The sequence below is a fragment of the Rhea americana genome, unplaced genomic scaffold (genome assembly GCF_003343005.1).
Source record: "Rhea americana isolate MKP2758 unplaced genomic scaffold, rheAme1 scaffold_67, whole genome shotgun sequence".
Classification (NCBI taxonomy): domain Eukaryota; kingdom Metazoa; phylum Chordata; class Aves; order Rheiformes; family Rheidae; genus Rhea; species Rhea americana.
Window position 1 is genome coordinate 2663500 of NW_028186834.1, and position 16590 is coordinate 2680089.

The following is a 16590-nucleotide window of genomic DNA, read 5'->3' on the forward strand; positions in this document are numbered from 1 at the left end:
TGAGACAGATAATAAATTGACTTTTTTTATTGTATTTTCTTGTAAACTGGGAAAAAAGCTTATTTTCTGCAAAGAGTTTACTTAGCAGTTTTAATAGACAAGGAATCAATTTTAGACTGAAACTTGGACAGTCTTGAAGTAATATTGAAAAATGCGGAAGTGAGGTTTTGCTGTTGGGAGTTTGTTACATGGATCCATATGAAAAACTTAGGGAAATCATGATGCCTGAGGGTGCAAGCATTCCAGAGCCCCCACTGCGCTTCCTGGGGACTTGCTCTTCAAATGGACCCTGCTGTGCTGAGCACRTGCAGTTGGTTTGCTCAGCAGTGTCTGTTGGAACCAAAATCCTGGGTTTTACACAGCTGGAAACCCAGCAGTCTAAGGGAGCGGACCAGTCATCCCTATTCTTCCGTGTTCATACAGAACATCTCCAACTGATTGGTTTTCACCAGGCAATTTGTGTGCTTCAGGTGACGTTTTGGCCAGAGCAGCACAGTTTTTTGTGTGTGTGCTCTGTGAGACTCAAACGTGGAACAGCTGTTGTGACTGTTACTTCTAATTTGCACAGCCATCAGTGGTAATAGCTCTTTCATGAAATAAAAACTGTGTCTGTTGGTAGTATAATTTTATTTTAACACAAAATTATACAGGCTTAATGTTCAGGCCACTGATACGGAACAATTCTGGTTTATAGATGGGACATTGCCAGAAGTCTTGATAGGAAAACAAAATCTACTTTTTTTCTGGTTTAGACTTCACAGGTGGATGACATAAAGGTGTCTGGAAAACAGATCAAGCAGAAGTGACTGTGAGATTAGATAGCTCAATTAGGGAAAAAAAAAAAAGATACCATAGATGGTATCTACTTTAAGGATCTTTAAATGCTAACTCCTAATGTAGAAATAGGAAAGGTATCATTAAAATAAAACTTGTGTCTCTGGATTGGAGGTACACACAGGGGACTGCACCAGCCTGGCCTCCTGGGCTGCTAAGGGGGAGTTTGCTTTGCAAGGTCGAGCAGTTTCGTGTCTCCCAGAGAAAGGCAAAAAAGGAGCCACAYAGCTTTTCCATAGAGAGAAGTCCATGGCTAGCTCTGTAGTAACTAATTCCTTATAGATTTTCTTCTGGTAGCTTTCCACCCATGTGTAAAGATTCTGTTAAATATTTGTTCCAATATTTGACTAAACTGAGGTTGGTTTCTTCCCCCCAGAGGAGAGTGATGGTGCTCCTTGCACACTGTTCAAAATTACAGTTTTGTTGMAAGAAACATTTGTGCAAGTAATTTCCCACTTCATTTTTTTGCTTGTAATGCAGTAACAAAGCATTAGGATTATGTTTAATGCAATGAAGTCTCAGAAGTAAAATTTGCAGTTTTGTGCCTGTTCCTCAGAAAACACTGTTCTTTCATTCTCAGAGTCTTTTATCTATCTGTAGTAACAAGTGATGAAGATTAAGAATGATTTGCTACACTATTATATATTACACTGATTTGACTTTTACCTTTAGATTTTCCTTTGAAATATAGTATATCTATCTTTTGCTGTCTTTCTTCTAGATCTTTCTTTTGGAAAGAATACATAAAAATCCTCCCATACACGTTGCTTGAACCCTATACATATGAAACAGTCAGAAAGAAATGCAGAGACATTCTTTGGAAAGACGATGTGGTTTGCATCCTGACTGATGCATGCCATCCTAATGCATACAGGAGCTTCCAGTTTATGCACAGCAGGTTGTCTACAGTCTTAATCTCAAGCTTAGTGGTATTCTCTTGGTTGCTTTATATCTAAATCAGGGATGTATCTGAGCAAAAAGAGCACGGCACTAACATGCCTGTGCTTGGGAGTCTGAAGAGATCAGAAGAACCTCCTGGAATTTAMAGCAACTATCAGTTTTAAGATAATCTTTTTGCTGCTTGGAGCAAAGCCAGAATCTRTGTGCGTGAAGGCCAATTTATTGCTCTTTATCTGCATGTGTTCCTTCAGCAGATCGAATCAAGGTCCCTGGGCTGTGCCTGCATGGAGGCTGAGGGCAATGCCAGCGTTGGTTGCACGAGCAAACAAGCTGGCAGGGCTGCTGAGGCGTGCTWGTGATGGGACCGGTGTCACTTCCAGCCCAGCTCTGTTCCTGAGTGGAGCAGTGAGATCCCCATGGAGATGCTGTCATCTCCCATCTGGCAGCTGCCTTCAGAGCTACACCTTACAGGGCTRTAGGGTGTCTCCTGGCTTTTGACCAAAAGAAAGTTTTTAATAAGAGGATCTTGGGTGCTCCTAACCCATCCAGATGTCTGTCAGGATCCAAAGGTGCTTTGTTGACCTTACACTGCATTGCCCATCCTTGGTTAATGTGGAAGAGAGATCCAGCTGGGCGGGAAGGTCTAGCCAATAAATAAACATCTTTATTGAGACCTCCGTGTACAACACTTTCCATTATCTAAGTGAATGCAATAAATAACAAATAATAGAATCCATTTACTGCAATCGGCTGTTTAGTAACAGAGCTCAGACAGAAAAGCTGAACAAGCAATTTGCACTCCTTAGTATAGGTTGGATCTTGCATGTGACCAAGTCACTCTCTGTTTTCACATCTCCATAAAAGATGCTGCTCACTCTGTACTTCAGACTGTGATTCATTAATGTTTGCAATCCAGCAGTAAGAAATATTGATTTTAAAATTTGAAAAATTGCCAAAAARTTACCAAATTAATCTATTCAGGTTTTTTTGGTTGTATTTTCGGCAAAAGAGATTATGATGTATTCACGAACATTTTCTCTTTGACAGTTATTTTAAAGGAAGAACCCACTTGTCAGCATACCACTATATTTATTCTGGAAAGGATCTGCATTACTGATCAAGAAAAGTAATTCTTTTCATTTTGGTTTAATATATTTAATATAAACTATAATGACATTTGAAAAGCTGGACTTTTTGACCTAGTGCAGAATGGTTGTGTTTTTGTGTAAAGATGCTTTTTACCCGTGTCTCATAGGTTGTTTTGAGAAGATTGTGCAACAAACCACCTGTTCCCTTGCATCAGCAAAAAATTACATAGTTATGTAATAAAACTTGGTTTTGTCCAGATTCCACAGGTAACTTTTCAGATCAGCCTCTGTACTAGTGAGAACTAGTCAGTTAAAGTGTTACCATTGTACAAGAATATTGGTTAGTGCTTGCCTTCAGGTGGGTTCTTTAGAGCTTCTTTGGGGTATTCTCAAAAAATGTGGAGAAAAGTGAGTCCACAAATGTAAGTGCTTAGGAGGCATAAAAAAATCCACTCAAAGGTTTCAATTTCATTAAATAGAAATTTGGCCTTCATCCAAGTAGTGAAAAGACATTATTAAAAGAAAAAAAAATGAAAAGCAAAAGGGTTGCAAAGGCAAGAGAAATTGGCTTTGTAGCAATTTAAATCTGGAGTAATGCCTTAATTGCCATTACACAAAATTTACCCAATTTAATTTAGAAAGGAATTTGGCTTGTCTGTACTTCAGTCAAAAGGAGATATTTTAGTACTGTCACTTGAGTCAGGTGTAGTTACTCTAACACTTGCAAACCCCTTCCAGAAAGTWTAGATGCTGTCCATAGATTTCCTGGGAGGAAAGATAATTGCTTTAAGTGTAGTACTATAATGAACCAATTTATAATAGAATATCTGCGTAAAAAATCACACTGCATTATTCTTCGCATAGCATCATATGTGCACATGTGAAGAAACAGCTTAGCTGTTAGAATAACCTTTTTCCCCAAATATCATTGCTATTGAACAATTGAACATAGCTGGTCTTCCATTTTGTGAAGGGAAAATAAGAGAACAAACGCAGTGAGCTACTGCCACGCTGCCCTGCCATCAAGCCTGAAACGTCCCTTGAAGGATTCACCTCCAGAATTGACAGTCTTGGATTTAGCTTCTGACAGCTGAAGTGCCAGCAGTGAGGATGTTGTTTATATGAATAACCCTCACTATAGGCAGGATGATGTGAACAGCTAGATTTGGCCATCAGGTTAGGGTAGTCCACTTGGACACCAAGGTCTAAATTTCAGTTGATGACCTGGAAAAACTCCATCTGCTCTTTCTGATCTAATAAACTCRTCACACCCTGTAAGACGTTTAATACAGATTAATGTTACTTTTTTTTAAAAAAAAATTCATTTCATTGTGAAGAAATTTTATTTCTTCTTTTACAGTCCCTTCAGATTTGAGCGTTTTCAAAAGAAATATGTTTTCCTGATACATGGAACGTGCATTTAAAGCATCATCATGAAATTTATTAACATAACTGCAGAGCTGTTCAATAGGGATGGTGGTGTGGAATATTGAGACATGTTGATTGAAGAGCAATRCATGGAAGATCTAGATTGATACATGAGTGGTTGTAGGTTCATATTATAGAGACATAAAGAAAGCACTTTGTTCTTTTATCCATCACACATTTAATCTAGGGAATTTACTGCTCAGACTGTTCACTTTGTAAGTCAAATCTAGAGATGAAAAAGAAGAATTTTATATATTTTGCCTTAAAACAGTAACATTAAACTGTGAAGAGTTTGGGATGTTTCTGTAAAATTTTGTGATGTACGTGCATCCCTTTCTCTTCCTTCAGCTTTGGTCAGCCTGTTCTGAACAAAAGCTGTCAGCTACACAAAAAAAATGTTTTTGCTGATGTGCTATCTAGAGCTAAGCTATATTTTAGTCTATTCTGTTGGGAGAAAATAAAACAAGAGGACARAGCTGAATACATAGATTTCAAATCAAGGTAAAAACAGAAGTTATATTTGTAGCCTTCTAGTGAGAGATCATTTAGATTGTACTATTAAGTTCTCTGTAACCTTTTTTGGGATTCTAATTTGATTGTTCAGTTATGTTTTTTCTTAGATATGTGTCACAGAGTTTAATAAATTGAAAGGATTCGCATTATGAAATAAAGATAACTTTAAAAAAAAAAAAAAACACCCTGAGGGAACAGGCAAGCTGATGCAGTGACATCACTGACTACTGCTGTACAGAGCATCTTGCAGGAAACAGATTGTAAATTCATCAGTCTTTCTTGGCATTGCTCTGAATTAACCTACAAGTATCTTACACGCTTCAAGTTCTGCTGTGTGAAGTGAGTTGCAAAGCATATCAGAAGATACTGCAGAATTGCAAAGGGCATATTAAAGAGGGATTAAGGCACAGTAAACAAGTGTTAATTATGATTAAAGAGAAAAAGGTCATGATCGGGGGAGAGGAAGGTGCCGCTGGAAAACAGTTTTTATCTTTTTGGAATATTAAGGAATTACTACTTGGAGCATTTGYTGCCTTTTCTCAGCTTAGATTAAGCTAGTTGCACATAGCTTGGGGCTGTTTTTCATGAAAGTGCAAAGAAACCCTCGTCCACAGTTTTTATCTACATCAACAATCTGAAAATGCTCRTTTCATACAGCTCGCTAGCAGTGAAGAATAGTGCTGAACCCCAGGAGGTCTGCAGAGGCAATGAAAGTGCATCATCTAAGGATCCATCAAGACTACAGAATGGCCTTGCAACAAACAACATTCAGAATTTATTATTCCATAAACAATTCTATATATGTTTTTGAAAACTGCAGTTTGAGTACGGAGGTTAAGAGAATACCTTCAAAATAGCGGAAAAGAATGGTAGAAGTGAAAGGATATACCTGGAGYATCAAATCCAGTTGCTGAAACCTGAGATAACTATGCACTTGATGTCTGAAGAAGCTTCCACGGAAAGTCCTGTGGAAGCTTCTGAGATGTTTTCGTGGAAGGTGCTGAATGTTCTGAGCAGTTTCATTAGCTCACTTAGGATGGGTTAAATATTGATGGGACTCTTGGACYGCTGTTACCATTGCTTTTATATAGTGTGTGTGAGTAACTACATTTGAAAGATTTTGAGATTTCTTCCTCAAGTCAGTGGTTACAAACAATCACATAAGCAATACTTTGAAGAGCAGTACTTCATTATGTGTCCTATGTACATTTTATTCCTGTGTTAAATATGTTTAAAGTGTGCTATTTGGAAAAAAATGCAGCCAAGAGTCTGAAAAGAATTTGAATTTTTAACTACTGTAATATRATTGTTTCCAATAAATTTCTGATGTTTAAAAAGTAAGGGAAATTCAGAAAAATTTGAACTCAGACATTTTGATCTGRCACCCAGAATTGAGAAAGGAATAGTTTATAGCTGAGGGATCTTTACAGCATTGTATCTGAAATAGTTTACCTCTCTGGCAAATTTGTGTTGATCACATGGAAATGATCTTTAGCTTCTGTGAGTAAATATGTCAGTTGTAATGATTACTTACCAGTTTTGTGACCAGTGACGCATCAAACACTTGCATTTCAAGGATCTTGGTATTTTTTCATTTGTCTTTGGTTCAAGCAGAGTTTTGTCACGTTGCCTTCTGAAAGCATGCAGTTTATCATCTGTACTGTAGAATCACAGAATAACTTAAGTTGAAAAGAACCTCTGGAGGTCATCTAGTCCAAGCTCCTGCTCCACACTGACTCAGTTGTATCAGGTTTATATTATGATGTGCTATTATAGTCACCTGTGGAGCATAATTTTGAATACCTCCAAGGATTCAAAAGATTCAAGAACCTCTCTGGTTCATGCTTGGTGCAAGCTAATCCCATGGACTTCTCTCTACTGGTTCACTGTGTTAATAATTTCTGTTTTCTTAAAAGATTCTGGCTTGTGCAGGTAGTTCTTGGGTTGTAAAATTTCAAATAGGGTAAAACTGGAGAATGATATGATCATTTCATATCATTTATTTATATAGTTTCTAACAGAGAAGAGCCCTTGTTCAAATTAATGTCTATTATAATAATGATTACAAATGAAAATCTTGGATACTCTTGCAAATTACCATTTTTCTGACACTCTTCCTGGTTTGAAATGTTTTAGTTGTGAAGTTAAATGTTTTAAAGCAAGCTCATTCTTTCCAAATATTTTTTGTGAGTGTATTCAATTCCTGGAAAGCATCTTAAGAAAGAAGAAAGGGCAGAGAACAGGCAAGCTGTAGTAAAACTTTATTAAGGACATTCATTTGTGAAATAATAGTGGTTAAGAAAGAGCTGGCTAAACACGCCTTTCATGCCTGCGCGTTTCTCRGCAAGGCGAGTGGTCTCGGAGGACAGGCGGTGACCTCGGTGCACCGTTACTGAAGCTGTGTCCAGAGGGTCAGTCTTTCGCCTTTCCTGGGCTGGTGGAGGACGTCGTTTCTAAAATTAGCAGTTTGATGTCTTTTATCTTCTTGAAAGCTTCCGTATGAGCTTTCCTCTGGCTGTAGTTACTCCCTTTATTTATACTTAAGTTTGGAAACACCTTCTTGTTCTGYATTCTCAAAGGGGGGCTGGCAGGGGGGAAGACTGGCTTTATACGTGTAGCTGTGTTCATGGGAAATTATCGTTTGGATTTTCAAGTGAATTTCCTGCTTTCTTAATTTATTGTTCTTATTTGTATTTATTAGTGGAAATAGGGAATATTATGCTACCCCCTCCTCCTTCATCTGGCTGAAAACCAGTTTTGCGATGAGCTGCAGCCAGGTCAGTGCGCTGGACGGCTTCGTAGGTCCAGGTTGTCAGTGGTTCGCATCCTCCCGGCGAGCCCCGCGAGCTTGCCATGGCCCCGCGGCGGGGGCTGTTTTCGGGCGTTGTTTCGGTTGGCTGTAGGGCGACAGTGTTTGATCAAAGGGCTCATCAACAGTATGCTATTTCCGTGCTTTATGGAACAAACTGAGCATGCGGAAACGATGGGCAGGATAGGATGTCATTTTAGGCTCGTAAAATACTCTGTCTTGCAGAAAAGCWATGACAATTTAAACCAGCTCAAAAAGGCCTATTCAGTGTCAGACTTTATGGGAATTTTCTCATTAATTTCAGTGGGGATGGGGCTATAGTAGCAGTAAGATCCTAGYTTCCTTTTTAACAAGATTTGCATATTTAATTTTTGTGTTTTYTCTCTGTTGACACTAGGTGTTAGAGATGTAGGTGAGCCTTTCCAGCAGGAAAGGTGCCCCTGTGTGGGTGGGTAGGTGTTCTTCCCCTGCTAGCCACGTCTAATTCCTGTCTCTAGCTCCTGAAACAGTTTTTTTGTTTAAGTTACATCAGAGAGGTACCTGTGATTAATAATAATAATAATAATAATAAAACTTTTTTGAGTTGATCAATATGTTTTACATGAATGTACTTGTCGGAATAGTTTAATGGCTCTTTCATAGACATTTGATCATTGCACTAGCGAGGAGCAAGTAAGAAGCAAACCTAATATACGTATGGTTCCTATATGGCCAGGATAGCACTAACGCTGGAACCTGACAGATCGGCTCTTTGGAGTCTAAGTCTTGAGGCTCAGAATGAGATTTGTGCCGCACGGTTTGAGTAAGAGTAGTCAGTGATTAGGACCACGGCTGATAAAATTTATCCTTGATTAAAGTTTTAACATGGTAATAATCACTTTCTAAGCTAGTTAATTTTTTTAAAAAGACATCGTTAGGAATGTGATTCACAGTGTTGATTTTTAATTTGGTTGTATTTCTGGTTTTTAATTAAGGAAACATTCTGCTGTTAACTCTCAAAGAGTTATCACCTATTTGCAGAGTTACTCACGCTGGATCAGTTCGTCACAAGAATACATATTTTTGTGCTTAGATAGAGTTTGTGTTGTGTGTTATTTATAGGAAGTACTTCTCAGTGTATAGATTAACCCAGAGATCGTAGAACTATGTGYCGTGGTATATGTATATATGAACTATCAAGAAGACGTGCAAAAAACCTAAATGCTCCTTACAGACCTCTCGGTTTCTGACAGCACCCTTTATTTAATATTGATTTACCTTCTGTTTTCCAGCCTTAAACTTCTCATTAGTTGTCACACTGCATCTGCCTGTAGCGAACATGCTTTTCAGGGTAGAGACTGTCTACCTTGTGTTGCATTCAAATGATAATTCACACTGTCTCTCTGTGTAGCTGTTGCCTTCTTTCCCCTTATGYTCATCCTTTTAGGCAATATTTTACACTGCCAGTTTGTATCCTTGATGTTTTGTTTGCTCTATCTCACCATCTCTCTCAGCACAGGGCTTGGGTACRTAACTAATGCAGTTAGTAGGACGCAGTATTCAAACCCTTATTTTTTTATGGGCCTCTTGTAAAACACAGCAGCCGTGGTCCACTAGGCAACACCTAAGAACAACCTAATCTGACTGACTTGTAATAAATAGATTGGGCCACTTCTGCAAATTTTGCTGTCAGTTTGAGTGTCCCTAGTTATATATTAGTGTGGATCTTAAATCAGTAAGTAGTATACTTCCTCGGGTAGCAGCTTGGTTTCAACCTGTTCTTTAGTAATTCAAATACTGGCTCTACATGAAGAAGGGTGAAATACATTAGGCATAAACATATGTTAGCTTTTCCTGGATAARTTACTTTTTATTTCAGTGGCAGAACATTTCCACTGAAAACTAGTAAGCTCAATTCAGATTGCTACTTTTTAAGAAGAAAATGCAAGTTATTTTATTAACAAAAATGATGAGTTCCACATTTTTTAAATCTTAAGTAGACGTAGCAGTTCAGTTGTACATATGCTTTTGCAAAATTGGCATGGCAGCATGTTTAACAGACCCTKTGTTACTCCATTTATTTAGTACTCTAATCATGTAAGTAGCAACCTGCTGTGTCCTTTTTTCGTTCATATACAAGGGAGACTTGAAGACATTTGCGTAGTTAACATCATTTTCACCTGTGAGTAATGACATTTTAAAAAATCATTTCAGGAAAAGCTGTCAGAAGACAGTAGGAGATGTAAAGAAGGGATGGAAAAAATTCATGTGGCAGTAGATGAAGATTCAAGAAGTGAAAGCAGCAGTACCGAAGAGGAAAAAGAAAAGACAAAATTGCTATTAGAGCGTTTGAAAGCTCTGGAGGTAAGRAATAAAACAGTTTTATACATAAAGTCCTCCCTCCGTCCTGTTCTTTTATTGTCGCTGAAACACCATGTTGTATAACTTATCTTTCACAGTTCACCTATACTTGATGTTAGAGTTTTTTTTGTTTTTTACTTCGATACACTTAGCAAGGATGAGCAATATCAGACCCACTGCAAGGAACCCTCTCTGTTAAGTGTCATATATCTATCTTTAAAAAGAACTTCATAGGTAATTTTAATTCAGTCTCGACTATTTAAAAAGAAACTTGTTTTTCCTGTTTGTCTTTCAATTAATAGTGTAACACTAATGTCATAGGTGTTTTTAAAACTATCATAAAACCAGTGTTGCCTCATTGTAGTTTATTGCTGATCTTGTAATTGCTGGGCTGCTTGCCTGAAGACTCAGTTCTTCTACAGGTCTTTTCACTGCTAGATTATGGAAAATCTGTTTCTTTGTAGACCACATGGAGAGCTGCACACATACTACATTTTGAATTTTGGAATGGGAAATTATGATTTACAAAATACTTATGATAGTTCCCAACTTCTAGAATCCAAGATTGTAAACATTCCTATAGAAGAAGTGTTAAGGTTATTATAGGTAGTCAGGGACAAGGTGCAGATAAGATGCCCTCCAAATAGATGTATATAGTTAATATATGTGTATATATATACATATACATATTTTTTTATATATATATATATATATGCATACTTATTTTGTGCTTTTTGCAGCAGGGTTTTCAATGTGTATAAAAAAATTAAGCTGTGCGTATTTTAATATAATTTTGAACTAGTACAAAGACATATTTGAACTTCTTATCGAGTGTTTGCTCYGTTCTCTTCTGTACAAGTCCATATGTTGTGTTGTTCATATGGGTAAGTAAATGCCTAAGAATGACCTTAGTGGCATTTTGCCTAAGTGGAATCTGGGTAAACAGAGACTTCATCACTGGGCCTGTAGATTTTAGGTCAACRGTGAAGGGGTGGTTAATTTTTTGGTGTCATAATTTTTAGTTTGTGTTACACTGTAGTTACATAAAAACTGTGGATTTATATTCTTGAGGACCTTGTTAAAAGGAAAGAACAGGCGATTATAACCATATTCTAATCTAAATACAGAGTCTAAAATCTGAAATGGGTAGGCAATCTTTGYAAATTTTTTTGCTTTAAGGCCTTGGGCGAATATCTATAAAATAAACCTCTTAAATATTAATGAATATTAGTTTTACATAGAGGAAATAGAATGTCCATGTGATATGAAATTACCAAGATTCATAAAACTCTAGTAAGTGCGGCAGTTTACTATGGTCTTGCTTTATCTGATGATGAAGGATGACTTTAGGTTCCGTAAGGTCTTTTATTTCCAAATATGCATGATTTGTGTTTCCCTGGTCTTGTTCTTAATCACTCTACATGACAGTTTCAATTCTTTATGTCCTCGCAGCTGATAAGAAGTGGTTCAATAATGTCACAACCTTTTATCAGTTATGGCCAATTGCCTAGATATACAGCGCAACATCATGGACAGACCGACTCTAGTTCTGGAAGGTCAGTGGATAGGTCCCCTCGCTGATGTCAGTATTGTGCCGTAGCTTGTTAAAAACACACATTAGTGAGTGCCAATGCTTGAAGAATTAACCTACATAAATAGTCCAAGGAGCTAGAAAGAAATGAATGAAGCAAAGATGAATTGCAGGACCAACATTAATTGTGGCCTAAGACAGTTAAAACAAAGTGTTGTTAACTGTGTGGGTTTTTTTATGTTATATGTTCTTGCTCTTGTTTTTTTTCTCTTGAAGGATATAAATTGTAATGTCAAAGGCTATATGATTTATTAATGAATGAACATATTTTTTTAAGTTATATGTAATTAGCAGTTCTAATCCTTCAGTATTTGCAGAGCAATTACTCTAAATGTTTCATTAGTCTATATAAAAAGGAACAAAAATGGCTATTTGTTATTTCCTCTGTTGTGGGTGTCAGACTCTTTAATCRTACTTACATGATTAGGTTTTATTGTCTCATATACAGTTAATAAAATCTGCAAGGCCAATAAAGTACTTAGTAAAGTTGGTCTTCCATCTATGCTCTCTGGAATCATAACCCTGCCTATAAACAAAACCAACTAGAGTAGTATTTTTGTTTTCAAAATGGGGGAACTAATCTGTTAATATCTTCTGGTGCAATTAAATGAATATCAGAACCTGTTAGAAATCTTTGAATATCTCTTCATATCACTTTGAGTCTTTTAATTCATTCATTTTGGTTTTGCGTTGCATCGGGCAAGTGTAGCTCGTCCTAAGATTTAGCTGGATCTGTKAGGAGCATTGTAAAATGTTTCCATCCTTCTTTCCTGTTGTTTTTCATTGTCCTGTTACTGGGGTTTGCTTCTCCTGAAAGGAGAGAACGTGTATGTAAGTAAATAAAAGTGTGCAAACATACATGTATACACGTGCACACACACACACACACACACACACGTATCTATAGGTGTAGATGTATAGGTATGTTTGTGTGTGTGTATATATAGTGTTCATCTAGGGAATAATTTGAGCAAGTGGCATAATGTTTTTGTTATATGAACATTCAGATGCAACAATTAAGGATTTTTTTTTTCTGGTTAGTACTTTCTTTCAGCTKGTCACATCCAAAAAACAGATTGTCTAAGTATGAACTTGGTTTCAAGGGGATGCAGTACCAAAGGAGAAAAGCTATACACCAGCACAGGGATGAATAGATAGTTTTGCCAATAAAATGGATTATTTAGTTTGGAGTTTTTTTGAATATATATGAAAAARTTCCTGTTCTATATAGCATATTAGTTCTTTCTGTTCTTTCTTGGGTACTACCATGGTAGTACGTGGTGCTAGTGTGAGCAGTAGTTTTCTTCAGGAATTTGTGGTACAGTAAGGAAAACTGTAGTCATCTTGCACTCTCTGATACTGACTGACAAGTCAGTATCAACTCTAAGCAAAAAAGGCTTAATTTTTGAAAAAAACTTTCTTTAGATGGTTTCCACATCAGTGGGGATATACTTAACATTTCTTKTGTTTTCTTATGTTTGAGTGCTGTCAAATGTATTGCCAAATAAATGTCTGTAATACTACTTAGGTTTTATTAACTTCTATTTAACCTAGAAATGTTCTCATTGAATAATACAAATCAGTGTAATAAAGCATCTTTGTAGTCAGCCTAGTTGAAAGCTGTCATGTGCTTTGGTAAGAAATATATATGTATTCTTTCATTTGCTTCTCTTACCTATAATCCTTTTACATTCTTTATCGCTTACAGCATATTCTGTTTCTACTCTACTGACTGGTAAATACCATATGTTTCTAATCAATTGAAACAGATAACAAATAACAAATGGTTCATCCCATCTTATATCCCATTACGTGTACTTGAAATTAATTGTGATTTCTTGGATATCAAARCCACTTTGTGCCTTTAGCATTTTTAGTTGGCTGCTCATGAAAGGCTACTTAACTTACTTCAGCAGTTACGATCAGATGACTTAATTCTTACAAATCAAAACAAAAAAAAATCTGATAACTTCTCTGTGTTTGGAGTTCTGAAAAGGAAGAAAATACTAAAAAAATACAGAGAATACAAATTCTTGTTTTCAGTATCAGATGTTTGTTAGAATTTCACTTTCTTACATGCTTTCCTCACCAGAAGAATTGCTATTTTTTTTGTTTGAAAATATTAGCCATAAATGCCCCCCCAAATGAATGTATTCTGGACATCCATTAACTCCTGTGCAGGCATTTCAGGTATATATAGGTGTATATACAGCTACATTAAAACAGTGTTATATTTCTGAAACCAAACATRTATAAGTTGGAAATTTTTCGTGAAAACTTATCTTGCCCTGCTGGGTATGTGAGGTTTTACATGGACTCTCATTACAAGATTGTATACTATTTCTTTCACTGTGGCACAGATTTGTGCAGCAAGAACAGTTTACCCAGCCACAATACACAGAGGAAAACTCTGGGAATATTTTACATTTGAAATRCAGCATCTATTAAGGGCTTTTAGACTGTACTAGGGCTTTGTCACCTGATAGGGAGTTATGGACTCCCCCAATTTAGCCTTAAATGACTGAAATACATGCTGCCMAAGCACCTGCGTAATTGCAGGTGACTTTAACTGATCCACTGAGTTAGTGTCAGGTTTCATCTAAGCACGTTTGTGGAAGCTATAGTTACTTTGCTTTGAAAAATTTTATCAGTGGTAAATACTGGGTTGRCTTTGAAGGGCTATTAAGGTCTGTCGTTTGCACAGACATTTATGCAATGAGGATAATTCAGCTTGAATTAACTATATCTGGCTATATTAAATGTTCCGTCTATTCCAGATTTTCTTCTCTGCAGTGGCAGCATTTTGCATCTTTCTTAGAAAGTATTTGCTTTTGATTGATGATGAAGAAAGTAAGTTGATGAAGATTGCTCTGAAGAAAAAGAAGCGGAGGGGTTAATGAGGGCTCTTTGCGTGGACACTTGGTTTGTCAGTCAAAGCAAATTCTGTAAGATACACAGATCTGTRTGTGTGTGGTGTTACCTCCTTCCATGTGCCACAGCGTGTGTCCTCTGTTCCCCCAAATAAATGGCATTGTGAGCAGAGATTGGATGAAGACCAAGGCACCTTGGTTCAGTTCCTGTCTTTGCTGCAGATGTYCTGCACCCTCTAAGATCATTTAAAATTTGTTGTGCCCTAGTAGTTGTGCACATCTGTAGTCTGGTGAAGAGCTAGAATGTGGCATGGCGTCAAACACCTTGGGCTGGGTGGGCTTCCTCCGGCCCCTGCCGTCCGGAGATACTCCTTCAGCTGGAGATGTGGGGCTGGAAGGGACGGAGAAGAGAGGGCCTCAGTGCCCTGCGTTGGTCTGTTCAGGTAACTTATTTTACACAGGAAGCAAGGAGGAAAACAGATCATGGAAGAGAAGTGGGATTAAGGTTTTGATTGAAGATGAGTCTGTCCAGTTCTTAGGTGCCGAGCTACCACGCRTGAGGAACGTCTAGGTCCCTTCTGCAGGAAAAACGCGTCTGCGTTGCCCCTGTTCACTCCAGGCCTCTTTCTGTGCCCGCTCATTTACCAGCGCAGGCAGAGGACCGGGGCCRTAGCAGCATTTCTGAGCAACCCGCGGCCCGTTCTCCCAGCGATGGCCAGGAGCACAGCTTTCGCTGCTGTGGAGCGCGGGCAGGAGCGAGCGTGTGCCTGGCATCGGACAAGATGCTCAGCTGTTGGTTTGCCTGTGTTTTGGATAGTCCATCTTTTCACAAGCGTTTCCCACTGCCAACACCCTCACCTTGGCATCAAGGTCCCATTACACTCGCCCCGGCACGGTGTCAGTGTACTGTCACCTCGTTACAGGAAATTCATGCATTTTAGCTCAACGGGGGCAGTCCCACTTTCAGAAGAGATTATCTGCCTACCCCTGCCAATGAGTGGGCACTGTCAGCACTGTCCTAAAAGCTCAGCATTTACATTTTGAGGAAAAGGAGCGTTGTGGAGAAGGAAGCGGTTCCCCGGCTTGCTGCATGGCTCTCCTTCCCTCCCGCAGCTCTGCAAAACTGAGGAGTGCCGGCTGCTCGCAGCCTTGCGTTTTTGCACCAAACAGTAAGCCACTGGGGTAGCATTAAATTGTAACCTTGAAGTTACCAAACGAAAAGCCTAATTCATGTGTGAAAATCTCATTGCTTGCGGGTGAGTGAGACTCAATGGAAGTTGCAGTAAACTGAGCAACAGTAGCAGCAATAGCTGCTAGGGAAAAGTCACACAACTGCTCACTTTCTAATTACAGAGCTTTGCCCTCTTGCCCTTTGCAATTCATCATAGAAAGATGTGTTTTGTTTAAATAAATTCAGCTTTTGGGAGAAAACTCACTTAGGTTGATAAGTTAAATGTTCAAATATATTAGGGGAGTAATTTTCCTTGTACCATCACCATTAAACAGATGAGCAAGTATGTCAGATATTTCCCATAGTATGTTTTTATTACCCTGCAGAGAGAAAAAGAGAGACATGATTTCAACAAAAAGAGATGTTAGAAGGGCACTCATTTCCTTTGGGTGAATTGAGAAATCAGATTCATTTTGGTGGGGAAAAGGGAAGKTTTTTTTTGTTTTTGTTTTTTACATTTTCTGTATACTACAGTGTAACTGGATAAGAAAATTGATAATTAAATTATCAACTTTCTGTTCTTTCTGTTCACTGAAAGGCAGCTGCTTCATTTGGTTTATGGGAAATTTCAATAACTTTAGGTAAATATATAGAAAAATCATGAAACTGTTTAAATTTTTTTTTTGCAATGTTTTAAATATTTTGTGGCATCTAATCTTCTTCCAGACAGTGCCTTTAATCTGATTCAGCCAGAAGCCTGTCCTTGGCCCAATACCTTGGCCGTTCACATAACTAGATTCATTATGCTGATCAGTCACCAAAAGCCAACCTACTTAATCCTAATTATTGGATTCTTTTAAATCTTCTTTTCTGTCGGAGACTTATATAATTGGTTTTCTGAACTGTGCCTAAGAACTTTTCTTCTCTTTTCTCTTCTTTTCTCTTCTTCTCTCTTTTCTTTTCTTTTCTTTTCTTTTCTTTTCTTTTCTTTTCTTTTCTTTTCTTTTCTTTTCTTTTCTTTTCTTTTCTTTTCTTTTCTTTTCTTT

General features: G+C 37.7%; 1 protein-coding gene across 1 annotated transcript in view; it reads left to right on the forward strand.

Moving 5' to 3' along the window:
* Window positions 1-16590, forward strand: part of NCKAP5 (NCK associated protein 5) — a 350376-nt gene that overhangs the window by 219358 nt on the left and 114428 nt on the right. The window contains exon 6 of the mRNA XM_085320938.1: window positions 9766-9915. Coding sequence (XP_085177064.1) covers window positions 9766-9915 — 150 coding nt within the window. The remainder of the gene's footprint in view (window positions 1-9765; window positions 9916-16590) is intronic.